The sequence below is a fragment of the Leptodactylus fuscus genome, chromosome 2 (genome assembly GCF_031893055.1).
Source record: "Leptodactylus fuscus isolate aLepFus1 chromosome 2, aLepFus1.hap2, whole genome shotgun sequence".
NCBI classification, from domain to species: domain Eukaryota; kingdom Metazoa; phylum Chordata; class Amphibia; order Anura; family Leptodactylidae; genus Leptodactylus; species Leptodactylus fuscus.
Genome location: NC_134266.1, coordinates 220,488,465 through 220,501,472, shown reverse-complemented (window position 1 = coordinate 220,501,472; position 13,008 = coordinate 220,488,465). Strand labels below are relative to the sequence as shown.

Genomic DNA, 13,008 nt, shown 5'->3' with positions numbered 1-13,008 from the left:
GGGGTAGAGCTGCGCCAGTGTCTTGGAATAACAGCCCTGGCGGCCGTGAGAAAGTGCCCCAGGAGGTCCTTCTTAATCTCCGACAGCTTGCCAGGGATGACTGACAGGAGTGCCAGCTGAGGAGAAACAGTCACCGAGCGCCCACTGACCCTGGAATACAAAGAGAACACCGCGTCCCAGAAGGGGCGCAGAACGTCACAATCCCACCAAATGTGCAACATGGTGCCCCTAGCGGAGCCACAACGCCAGCATAAGTCCGAAACAGCAGGAAAAATCCTATGAAGAAGCACAGGACACCTATACCACCGGGACAGAATCTTATAATTCCTCTCCTGAGCGCTACACGGGAGGGCCATCTTGTGAGAAAGCAGGAAGGACCTGTCCCAATCCGCAGATGACAGACTCACAGGGAGGTCGGCAGCCCAGGCGGCGACGTAGGGGGGGAGTTCCGCCGTGACATCCGAAAGGAGAACATCGTACAATAGCGAAAGAGCACGAGGAGGGGGAGTCCGTCGCCCGAAATAGGATTCTAAAGCTAAGGATGGAGAAGAGAGGCAAGAGGAGAGCGAGAACTGCTTCAAAAAGTGACTGAAGTTGGGCGTACTCCAACCACGAGAGGCGTAGGTCAGGGTGAGAGCTACAGAGCTGGGCAAAAGGAAGAAGTGGAGAATCACCCGCCACCTCCTGAAGACGAGTACAATCCGCTCTGTCCCAACAGAGGAACCGATCAACAGAACAGCCAGGGGGGAACATAGGATTGTCGAAGAGGGGAGTCAAAGGGCCCGGGACACGGGCCAAGCGGCCAGAAGAACAAACCAGATCCCACACTTTCAGGAAATGCGAAGGGAGAACGTAAAGGCCAGGGGATTTGGGGCGGAAGTGCGGTGGAATCCATGGCCAAGAGGATAGTGAGGACGATATCAGATCGAATTCGATGGAAACCCACTGCTTATCATGGTGACGGAATTGCCAATCAAACAGACGAAGCAGAACCGAGGCGCGATAGTAAAGGCGCACATCCGGAAGGCCAACGCCTCCCCTATACTTACGCCGGACAAGAGTACTGAACCCAAGTCTACTCTGAGAGGAGCCCCACACAAACCTCCCAAACAAGGACTGTACCCGAGATAAAAAAGCGCGTGGAAGAGGGATGGGAAGGGCCTGGAAAAAATACAGGAACCGGGGGAGGACATCCATCTTAAGGGCATGAATTCGGCCAAACCAAGAGGGGAGACGAACACCATAAGAACGTAGATCAGTAGCGATGGTATCCAAAAGTGGAAGATAGTTAAGTTGGAACAGGGAGGCAGGATCAGGGGAAATGCGGATCCCCAAGTATTTGAAGGAGGAAGGTTGCCACCTAAAAGGGAAAGACCGCGCCAGGAAATCAGCCTCGGAAGAGGGAAGCGAGACATTAAGGGCCTCACTCTTAGACAAATTGACCTTAAAATTACTAAGGGCACCAAAGCGGGAAAATTCGCGTAAGACAGCCGGAAACGATACCCTCGGTTCGGAGACATACAGCAGCAGGTCGTCAGCATATAGCGCCGCTTTAACCGTACGGGATCCTAACTGTATACCGTGGACATCGGGACAACGACGCAGTGCCACCGCCAGATGCTCCATCACCAAAGCAAAGAGCAACGGCGAGAGGGGGCAACCTTGGCGGGTCCCGTTACGGACCGGGAAGGAATCCGAAATCACTCCGTTCGCCCGAACCCGTGCCGACGCATTCCCATAGAGAGCTAAGATCTTGCCCAAAAATCCTGAGCCAATACCAATCTGTGCAAGGGTCTCCCGAAGGAATCCCCAATGGATGCGATCGAACGCCTTTTCGGCATCAATCGAAAGCAAACAAAGAGGAACCTTAGTGGAGCGGGCTACAGAGATGGCAAGAACAGTTTTGCAAACATTATCACGCGCTTCCCGACCCGGGATAAAGCCGACCTGATCACTATGAACCAAAGCGGGCATGAAGGGAGAAAGGCGATTCGCCAACAATTTCGCATACAATTTCACATCAATATTAATTAAGGAAATAGGCCGGTAACTCCCCGGACACACAGGATCCTTACCAGGTTTAGGAATCACAGTGATCAGAGCAGACAAAGATTGTGAAGCGAACGGAGACGAATCCCCCACACTATTGAACACCCTCGCCAGATCCGGGGAAAGGAGAGAGCTAAAACACTTATAAAAACGAGCGGAGAACCCATCTGGTCCCGGCGCTTTACCTGCAGGTGTAGACTGAATAACCGCGGCGACTTCCTCTAACGAGAATGGCGTCTCAAGGGCTTCCGCATCAGGACAAGAAAGGGAGGGAAGAGCAGTGTCCGAGACATACTGACGGATCTTGCCTCCGAGCACCGATGGATCCAAATCCGCGTAATGACCGCGAATATCGTACAAGTTTGAATAAAACGAGCGGAACTCCGAGGCAATGTCAGTGGGATTATGAACAAGAACACCCGACCCCGTACGCAGACGCGGAACATACGCAGGGGAGTCTTGCGGATGGAGACGACGAGCCAACGAACGGCCACAGTTATCAGCAAACTCATAATAATGTTTTTTAACGCGGTCCCGGAAGCGCAGATATTTCCCGTCCAAGAGGGTGCGAAGTTCCTCCCTAGCATTAATAAGTTCTGTGAAGGTTGAGCGGGAGCCAGTCTGTTTATGGGACAGCTCCAGGTCGTGGATCCGGTTCAGAAGGGCAGTAACCCCAATGGCTCGCTCTCTCTTAAGACGAGCGCCATGCTGGATAAGAACCCCCCTCACCACGCATTTCAGAGCCTCCCATTGCATAGGGAGGGAAGTAGGATCAAGAGCATGATCAAGCCAAAAATTCCGGATGGTCTCCCCGACAGCCTCCTTACAGGAGAGGTCTTTCAATAGGCCCTCGTTCAAGCGCCAGTTAAAAGGGCGACGCGACAAACCAGGAATGTCCAAGGACAAATGGACAGGGGCATGGTCCGACCAAAGAGCCGAGTCGATACGGACTACCGGGGACCAAGACAGGGCATGGTGGCTGGTCAAGAAAAAGTCAATGCGACTATGCGAGTTATGAGCCGGGGAGAAATAAGTATAATCCCGACCCTGAGGGTGTAGAATACGCCAGACATCAACCAATTGTGAATTATGAAGGGCCGACAACAAGCGGCGCAATTGCGAGGGAGCGTGGCAGGGACGCGGGGGGGAGGAGTCAACAAGAGGGTCCAGAACGAAGTTAAAATCACCACCCAAAACCACAACCCCCTCACTGAAGTCTGCCAATCTGCGGATAAGGGACCTACAGTATGCCAACTGACCCTGATTCGGGAGGTAGCAACCGGCCACGGTGAGAACCGTACCTCCCGTGCGCAATTTCAAGAAGAGGAACCTACCCTCGGGGTCGATACAGGTGTCCAGAACCTCATGCTGCAAGGAACGATGGATAGCAATCGAGACTCCCTTGGACTTAGCAACTGGGTTGACGCTGTGGAACCACTTAGGGAAGTGACGGCTGCGAATGTCCGGGACGTGGTCCTTCTTAAAATGGGTTTCCTGTAAAATAAGGACATGCGAACGCTGTTTATGCAACTGATACAAAATCTGGTTACGCTTTTGAGGGACATTCAGGCCCCTAACATTGAGGGTGCAAAAGTTAACAGAGGACATGGCCGAAGGAAAAGAAAAGAGAGAAGAAAGGGACGAGACAACCGGAAGACAAACAGAGAACAATCAAGGAGGACAAACGAGAAGAGAAAGGAGAAGAAAAACAAACTAAAGGGAGACACAAAAGAAAGGAAAACAAGAAAAACAAGACCAGTTAAATAAGGTGGAGGGACGGACTCACAAAAAGGACAAACAAATAATGACCAACAGAGGCACAAAGAAGAGAGGGGAGAAAAGGAAGAAATAGTAATGAAAAAATAAAAATAAAAAAAAAATAAAAAACACAAAGAAAAAGAAAACCAACAAAACAAAAACCAACTAAGTGGGGTGGAGTAAACAACTCTACACAGAGAGAGTGGGGAGAAGGCAAAGAAAGAAAGTTGCCAAAAACCACGCTAACAAAGCGTGGAGACCCCGGTGGGAAGCGGGCTTTTCAAAAAAAAAAGGGGGAAGCAGACACCCCCTCCCCCCCGGGCCCCCAGGCAAAAACACCGAAATAGAAAATATAACATCTGACACAAAATAAAATAAAATGCCGACCAACAAAACAGAACAAGAAAAACAAATCAACTGAAGAGAATGGGAAATACAACGGAACCAACCCAGGGAGAACACTAGAATGCTGCACAGAAAAAAAAGCACAGTATACCCCAGTCCCTCCCGCGAGTCCCAACGTCCCAAAAAAAAATGTCCAAACAGCAGAGACAGGCCCACTAGCTCGAAACAAAGTATTCAAGTAGAAGCACTAGGAGCATCCTGGGATGGGCCTGCCTCCTCGGAAGAACGGGTCTTACGACGCCTCCTAGGACGCCTCTGGGGGCGGAGAAGAGGAGCCGACAGGAGATCACCAGGAAACGGGGGCCACGAGAGGGCCGGGACGGAAGGGAGGCCCAAGGAAGAGGCAAAATGGAAGAGTTCATCCGGATGGGACATGGAGACAACACGACCGCCATGACGGACCTGAAGGCGGAAAGGAAAACCCCACGTATAGGGCACTTGATGCTGGGTGAGGACATCCAACAGAGGCTTCAGCGCCCTCCGCTTAGCGAGGGTGAGGCGGGACAAATCCGGGAGCAGCTGGAGCTCAGAGTCCTGAAACACAACCTTTGGAGCCTCACGTACTTTGCGCATAATCGCCTCCTTCAACTGGTACCTGTGGACCCTACAGATAACATCCCGGGGTCTAGCGTCGTCAGGCGGGCGGACGCCCAAGGAGCGATGCGCCCGGTCAAGTTCAATAGGCGAATCCAGGGGGACCCCCAAAACAGAATTAAAGATAGAACGCAGGGTAGAGTCCAGTTGCTGCGGACCGACAGATTCAGGAAGCCCTCGCACTCTAATGTTATTACGTCGATTGCGATTCTCCAGATCATCCAGTACATCAGACAAGAACCGCAGCTGTTGAGTATGAGAAGCAATTGTCGCTTCGTGGACAGAAAGCTGGGAGGTATGTGAGGAGGAGGCCGTCTCTAAGGAATCCACCCTGGTCTCCAAATGTTGAACAGATGAGCGGACAGCAGAAAGTTCCGATTTGTAGGACTGCTCCAACCGAGCCACATATGCCTCCATGTCAGATTTAGTGGGAACCGCCGCCAAGTGGGCACTGAGGCGACGGAGTTCGGCAAAAGTATCAGAGGCAGAAGTAGCGGGCTCGCCAACCCCAGCAGAGTCAGAAACAGTTCGCAATCCAGAAGAATCCAACAAAGTAGCTGTATCAAAGGAACCGGCCAGGAGGGGTGGTGAGGAGGTAGCAGGAGGGGAGTCAGTTCCCCCTGGAGCACCAAGGGGGGGCGACAGTCCACGAGCGCCAGGAGGGCCACAGTCAGTCACAGGAGGACCAGGGGAAACAGAGCCTGAGGCCTGGGCCCCCCCACCAGGACACGGGGAGGATGACGGGGCCAACCAGGGAGGAGAGGACCCAGCAGGAGACCATGAGGGCCTGCCCTCCCCCCAGGTCAGGCCGACAGGAGAGACAGACATGGGCCCCAGGGAGGGGGACAATAGGGGGGCCGCAGGAGAAGGAGGCAGGGATGGCCAAGTACCGTCAGCAGGCACGAGGGAGTTGCGGCCTACCTGCTCAGGCGAGTCCTGAGAGGCGTGCAGGGGAACTGGACTGCAGGGAACACGTGGCGGTGGCTGCAGGTCTCCGGCGGGGATGCGGTCCGGCACATCAGGCGAGGAAGAAGGCAGCCGCAGGTTTCCCTCAGTCACAGCGGAGCAGGAGGACGGGGAACGGCTGCACGCAGCGTCGGAAGCCGCCCGGAGCTGCGAGGGAGAGACGGCCGCCCGCGTGGGGCAGCTTCAGCCGCGGGCGCCATCTTGGGTCTGGCAGCAGAGCTGTCACTCAGCGGCGTCCTGGAGAAGCGGGCCAGAGAAGCAATCCCGGAGGCCCCCGGAGGGGTAGAAGAGGAGCGCTGGGAAGACTTGCGGTTCTTCCCCATCTTCAGGTGAGTGACAGGAGAGCCGGTCGGCAGATATTCGGCGTTCTGTCGGAGGCCAGGGACGGAGCAGAGCGGTCACACGTCCTCACTCCTCCATGGCCAGGCCACGCCCCCGTGGCAGGAACTTTAGAGAGTTTTTCAGGCAGAAAGTAGCAAAATTTATATTCACACTGCATTTAGTTTTTGTCCAGAATCGCATGTCTGAAAAGTTAGTGACCGTGTAAGCTTTTTGCTAAGTGGCAAGAACCGCTATACCCTTTGCCTCTCTGACAAATTAATGTAGAAGCGGCAAACCTGCACCATTGCCACTGCATTTAACTGGGAGTGCAAGGCACAACTCTCATGATTGTTGGAGATCCAACCAATCTACAATTTTTTAACCTGTAGATGGGGTTCAGGTTTTTCTCATGGGCAAACTCCTTTAATTGCTTAGCTACAGCTTACGTAGAAAGCATGCAAAATGTTCAAAAATCCATTTTATAGGAGATATGTTTTGTACTGCTCGTGAAAGATAATAGATCTAAATACATAGTACATTCGTTCCTCAGTTTTGAATATTTAGGCTTGTACACAGTGTATAGAAAATACTTGTTGTTTATAGCATAAAAAACATTCTTGTGATCAATGTGTAAATGAGTTCACTTTGCAGTTTGTTGATCTTATTACTGCCATATTAATTGCATTGTGGCCTGACCGTAGATTTTCAGGGTTTTTTTTGTTTTTTTGTTTTTTTAAGTCTCTCTATCAAGAAGTTAAGTTTTTGGAAGAGCAGCAGGAAATCTTCAACTTCAAATTTAATACTTACAGAATGCAGAGTGAGTAATTTTCTGATTTTTTTTTATCTTGTAAGTAAACAAATGATATCATATAAGGGTTATGTTAAGGGATAGGCAAATATGCAGTTAGGATGTGCTGCTTAGAAAACTGTACAGAAAAAAAAATGACTGCACAAAAAAAAACAAGTTAGGGCGGGTTCACACCAGTGCCCGATCTCCATTATGCAGGTTTCCGTTTCCTGCCCGAGAAACTGGGCAGGAGACGGAAACCGACAGCCAGTTTTCAAACCCATTCATTTGAAAACTTTGTGTCCGATTAAAAATAAAAAAAAAACAGTTTCACCGCGGAGAGCAGAAGACACTCACTGTCGGACAGTAAATGGCGATTTCTGTCTTCTGCCGACAGAAAACGGAAACCTGCATAACGGAGATCCAGCGCTGGTGTGAACCCGCCCATATCCGTAGTGACATCCTCTATCTGTTGACGTTTCAAAAAAAAATGTTGAGGTGGATATAAGGGAATGTTCACACTGAGCTTTTTGTCAGGCAGGATAAAATCTGCTTGAAGACTTGTGCATTCACACGGAGTTGTTTGGCTCAGGAATTTGGTCAGGAAACTGACTCAAATTCCTCCTCCTAAAAACGTCTCACCATAGGACTGTATGGTTCTGAAGGCGTTTTTTTGGAGGAGGAATTTGAGTTTCTTGACCAAAGAACTCTGTGTGAACGCAGCCTAATGCTTTTTTGTAAGCAATTTTTGAAGAGGTGTTTGCCTTGCACTGGGTTCTGTTTCCTAAAAATTCTAGCATTTATTTAACCACTTCTGGACCGCCCATAGACAATATACGTCCGGATAGTGGTTGCCTTGTTGTGACAGGACGTACCGGTACGTCCAGTCAGAACACAGTCGCTGCACAGAGATCGTGCAGCTACTGAAGCTGGGAGCCAGCTGTAACTTCAGCCGGAGCTCCCAGAGAGAAGACAGGGAAGGTTTATTCCCTTCCCTGCCATCTCGATCGCTGTGTATACAGCGATACATGATGCGGCCGCCCTCTGACCCGGCGGTCACGTGATCCGCCGGGAGCAGCGTCTTGCAAGAGCTGCTGGGTCCTACAGGACCTAGATCAGCTCTGTATACTGCATATACAGCGTGCAGGAAGTTGTATTCCTCCTGCAACTGAGGCTAAATGTACCAGCCTCAGTTACAGGGGAAATCAGCCTCTGTAACAAAAAAAAGAAAAGTGATCAGATGTCCCCAAAGGTCTCTTATGATCTTATGGGGACACAATCTGAAAAAATAAAATAAAAATATAATTAAAAAGTTTTAAAAAATGTAAATAAAATAATAATAAATAATAAAAAATAATAATAATACGCTAATAAAACGCTGTTATTAAAGGTTATAGCCCCACCCCCGACGACACCATACAAAATAAAAATTACCGTAACGGAGAGGAAAAACTATATTATAAAGTTTTTCAGTGACACTTTGTGTTATTAAATAAAAAAATAATAATAAATTGAAAACCAGAAACAGTTTCCCTACTATTTTGTTTATATTTTCCCGGATATAAAAAAAAAAAAAAAAAAAAAAAACACATTCGAAAATAAAAACAACATAAAAATAAAGCCCTATGTACAAAATGTTACAGCCTTCAAAACCGCACATACAAAAAAAAAAAAACGAAAATGTGTCTGGTCCTGCACCACAAATTGGCCCGGTACTGAAGTGGTTAAGCATTTGTCTTTGCAACAACTGACTCAAATACCTCTTCAGAGTTTTTTGTGTTTTGTTTTTTTTTTGCTTCCCATTAATTTTTTTAGGAGTTTTTGGTGGATTCCACTTGAAGACTAAGGGAGGATTCACACGGAGTTACGTGCAAAATAGCACATCACGCGGCACGTAACTCCGTGTGAACCCTCCCTAAGATGTGATGCTCCCCCCACCCCTCTTCATTATTAACCTACATTGAAATGAATTAGAGGGAGAGTAAGATGTTTTTAGAGGCAGAAACCATGTGAAAAGAAACTCCATGTGAACATACCTTTAAAGGTATTGAAAAACACTTGTAATAAGTGAGCAGTGTGCCAGTATTATTTGGGTATTCAATGGCAATATTATGTGAGCACGGTATGCTGTTGTGAACCAATCAGAAGGATTTGCCAGCATTGGCGCCTTCATGTGTGGTAATGTAAGTAATCTATGCATTAATACATCTGCTTTGTTACTTACAGCCGCTGCAAATTCTACAGATCCAGGCCTCAAGAAGAGGTTCGCTGAAATTCAGTTACAGATGAATGAGCTAGACAAAAAACGCAGGGTAAGAAAAGTCGTGGATGTCTGCAGGTTATTTACAATGTCTGTCTAGAAAACGTCTAGTAAGCCGTATGGCTGTCTGGTATGGCTGCCAGGTTTTTGCTGCAGTTTAGGGCTGGATAATTATGACCCAAATCGTAATTAATTGAATATTGTACCTCAGTTATGATTAATGCACAATTATTTTAGGACACTCCTCACCTCGCCTCCTATTTATGTGCCACACCACTATTGCTTTCAGGTATTCCATATCGGCAATCCTGATAGGATAGAGTACAGTTAGTTAAATAAACTTTAGCCAGTGGTTGCTTGAGACAGGATGACAAATCAATTAATACGTTTGATTTTGGTTATTTTTCCAGTTTATTGTCCAGCCCTACTACAGATACTGTATGTAATACGTGTATGTTTTCTTTGCACTAGGTATAATACTTGCTATATGTTGAAATGCAGCAGTTTTATATTTTCACACATGGCAGATTTAAGAATGTCTTGAGATTAATAATTTGTTCCGTGCATCTGAGTTAGGATGGTTCTGCAACATGTGCATGAATTTCTGCAAGCCTCATTCAGAGGTATAGAACTGTCCTAGAAAGGTATGCTACATAACTGCTGTGTGTAAACCTATACTTTAGTCTGTTTATAATAAAACTAATGCATATATGCTCTTACCAGGTGTAAAAGGGACTAAAAATGTTGACGCCTGTCACCCCCATTGATCAGGTGTTCTCAGAGAATGAAGCAGGAAGCAGTCAGCTTTGTTCTCTGAGTAGTTTTAACCACTTCCGGACCGCCCATAGATTATAAACGTCTGGGAAGTGGTTGCCTTGTGTACTGGTACGTCCAGTCAGAACACAGCAGCTGCACGGAGATCGTGCAGCTACTGAAGCTGGGAGCCGGCTGTAACTTCAGCCGGAGCTCCCAGAGAGATGGCAGGGAAGGTTTATTCCCTTCCCTGCCATCTCGATCGCTGTGTATACAGCGCTCAATGAGCGCTGTATACATGGCTATGGGCGCCGCCATGATGAGGCCACCCTCTGGCCCGGCGGTCACGTGATCTGCCGGGAGCAGCGTCTTGCAAGAGCTGCTGGGTCCTGTAGGACCCAGATCAGCTCTGTATACTGTGTATACAGCATGCAGGAAGCTGTATTCCTCCTGCAACTGAGGCTAAATGTACCAGCCTCAGTTGCAGGGAAAATCAGCCTCCAATACAAAAAAAAAAGTGATCAGATGTCCCCAAAGGTCTCTTCTCGCCTTATGGGGACACAATCTGAAAAAAAAATAAAAAATAAAAAAGTTTTAAAAAAAAAAAGTAAATAAAATAATAATAAAAAATAATAATACGCTAATAAAACGCTGTTATTAAAGGTTATAGCCCCACCCCCGACGACACCATACAAAATAAAGATTACCGGAACGGAGAGGAAAAACTATTTTATAAAGTTTTTCAGTGGCGCTTTGTGTTATTAAATTAAAAAAAAAAAAAAAAGATAAATTGTAAACCAGACACAATTTCCCTCCTATTATGTTTATATTTTCCCGGATATAAAAAAAAAATTAAAACGCATTCGAAAATAAAAACAACATAAAAATAAAGCCCTATGTGTCCCCGAAAAAAGATGCAAAAATTAGTTGACTGAGACATATGAGAAAAATGTTACAGCCCTCAAAACCGCACATACAAAATAAACCTAAAATGTGTCTGGTCCTGGACCACAAATTGGCCCGGTACTGAAGTGGTTAAGCCAAGTACTGCAGGTCCGTTCCCCTTCATTGCGATGGAACCCAAGTCAAGAGCTGCAGTGACACAGATTAGCCACTACTTGGAACAGAGAACCATCAACTTTCTGCTCCATTCTCGGTGTATCAGTTGCTGAAAACTGATGGGGGTGGCGGGTGTCCGATCCCCACGAATCTCATATTGTTGTACTGTCTTTAGGAGAGGTAATCAATATTTTTTGGATAACCCCATTTTAAGTATAATATACTGTATGTATGTAAAATCCAAAGGAGCTCATCTTAGTTAAAAAGTTGGTGCAAAAGAGAGAGCTGGCCACTCACATACAAGATGGTAAAACATTGAAATTAAATTGGAGTGCTGCCATTTTTTAACTAATATATGATTATATAATATTATTAATTTATTTTTTAACAAAAGGAGATACTTGACCAGGTAAAACAACTCCTAGGACTGTGTGAGACCCTTCTTGGCTTTTTACTGGAAGAATTGAATGAGTGGATTCAAAGGCAAAGATTATCTTGCATTGGCGCTGGCACAAACACCTCTCTCAACCAGCTGGAAATCTGGCAAGTAGAAGACTTTTTGGTTTTCTTTGCATTTCTATCAGTTTGGTTTCTGTACGACACATTTATGCTTTGAGTATCTCTGTTTTGAGTAGACAGGGTTATTAATCATCATTAATCTAATAATCAAGATTGGCTAGCATAAAGTTTTCTGTAATGACTAAATACCAATTCCCCTTGAATATGAAAGGGGAAGAAATCTAAAAGAAAATTGTACCTATTATTCAATTTGCAAAATATACATTTATTGGCCCTTATTCATTAGAAGAGAGTATATATTACCAAAGTTTTGCATTTGCATGTTGTCTGTTTTGCTCCAGTTGTCATTATCTGCAAAGGAGGTACCAGGAAGAAGAAAAAATAAACCCCAATGTTACACACACACAATGATATACCATCTTCATCAAAAGTAAAAAAAAAAACCAAAACCTGACCAGCCTTAATACCAGTACTAACCAGTAATGGTTCCAAATGGAGTAAGCCAAGAAAGCATAAAAACAATGAGAGGGTGACCACAACCAGAGTGGTCACAAAGGTCTGGACAACGTATAGAAATCCTTACATCCATGATGTCCGAGCTTACTCATGCTTATCTTCCTCCTCATATGACCCTGGGTCTATGGACAGCATGGTGGCTCAGTGGTTAACACAAGGACAACAACTGCAAGATGTTTGTATGTTCTCTCTGTATTTGCACGGGACAGTGACTGACAATATCTGTAAAGCATTGCGGAATATATTATTATAAACTGGTAAAAATAATACTAGTATCAGGACAGATCTGGGCCTCGCTGATGGACTAAAATGTCTTCCCATCACCTGAGACCACCAGCATTGGTGGTCCACATAGTCAGATTCAATATTTCCTGGAATAAATTTATCCTGTGTCAAAGGTGCATAGAGGCAAATCTTATAACAGTGGTCAGGTCACTATGACCATAACTTCTTCCTGGTATAAAGCCCCTGTGCTGATCCTTTTAAAAGAATTACCCCAACCTGCTGTGTTCTGCCATCATAGGACTATTAGCCTATAGACTGTACATTGGATTTGGTTACCTGTAACTGTTATTGTATTTATACTTTCTCAGCTTACTCGTTTTGTAAGTGTTAGTGGTTAGGACCTGCTAATTTATTAAAGGTTAAAGGCAGAGTAAAATTCCTTTAACCCAGAATCGTTGGGTTATATCTTTATTTCTTGGGTTTAATACAGTTTATGTTAGATTTTTTTTTTTAATGTTAACTTGACCCACTTTAGTGACTGTCTTACCACTTATTATTCAGGGTGACCAAGACCGTGGAAGTGTTTTTCCAGTTAAGGCGTATCCTTTGTATTCTTAGTGAGCTTTCAGGGCAACTGACATATATGGGAGACCCCTTTAAAGTTGACCCTCCAGAACTACAGAAAAAACTTGGCGAAATGCTATTGGGTCTTCTACAGAGGTAAGTCGAAGCTATCATTACTGGAATACTAATATAATTGATATGAGTATCTTTAATGGATGGGATTAACTTGCAT

General features: G+C 46.1%; 1 protein-coding gene across 1 annotated transcript in view; it reads left to right on the top strand.

The window, feature by feature from the left end:
- The window catches only part of STAT2 (signal transducer and activator of transcription 2), a 53,956-nt gene that overhangs the window by 20,916 nt on the left and 20,032 nt on the right, over positions 1-13,008 (top strand). The window contains exons 5-8 of the mRNA XM_075265706.1: positions 6,832-6,910; positions 9,107-9,192; positions 11,347-11,495; positions 12,774-12,932. Of these exons, the coding sequence (XP_075121807.1) occupies positions 6,832-6,910; positions 9,107-9,192; positions 11,347-11,495; positions 12,774-12,932 (473 nt within the window). The remainder of the gene's footprint in view (positions 1-6,831; positions 6,911-9,106; positions 9,193-11,346; positions 11,496-12,773; positions 12,933-13,008) is intronic.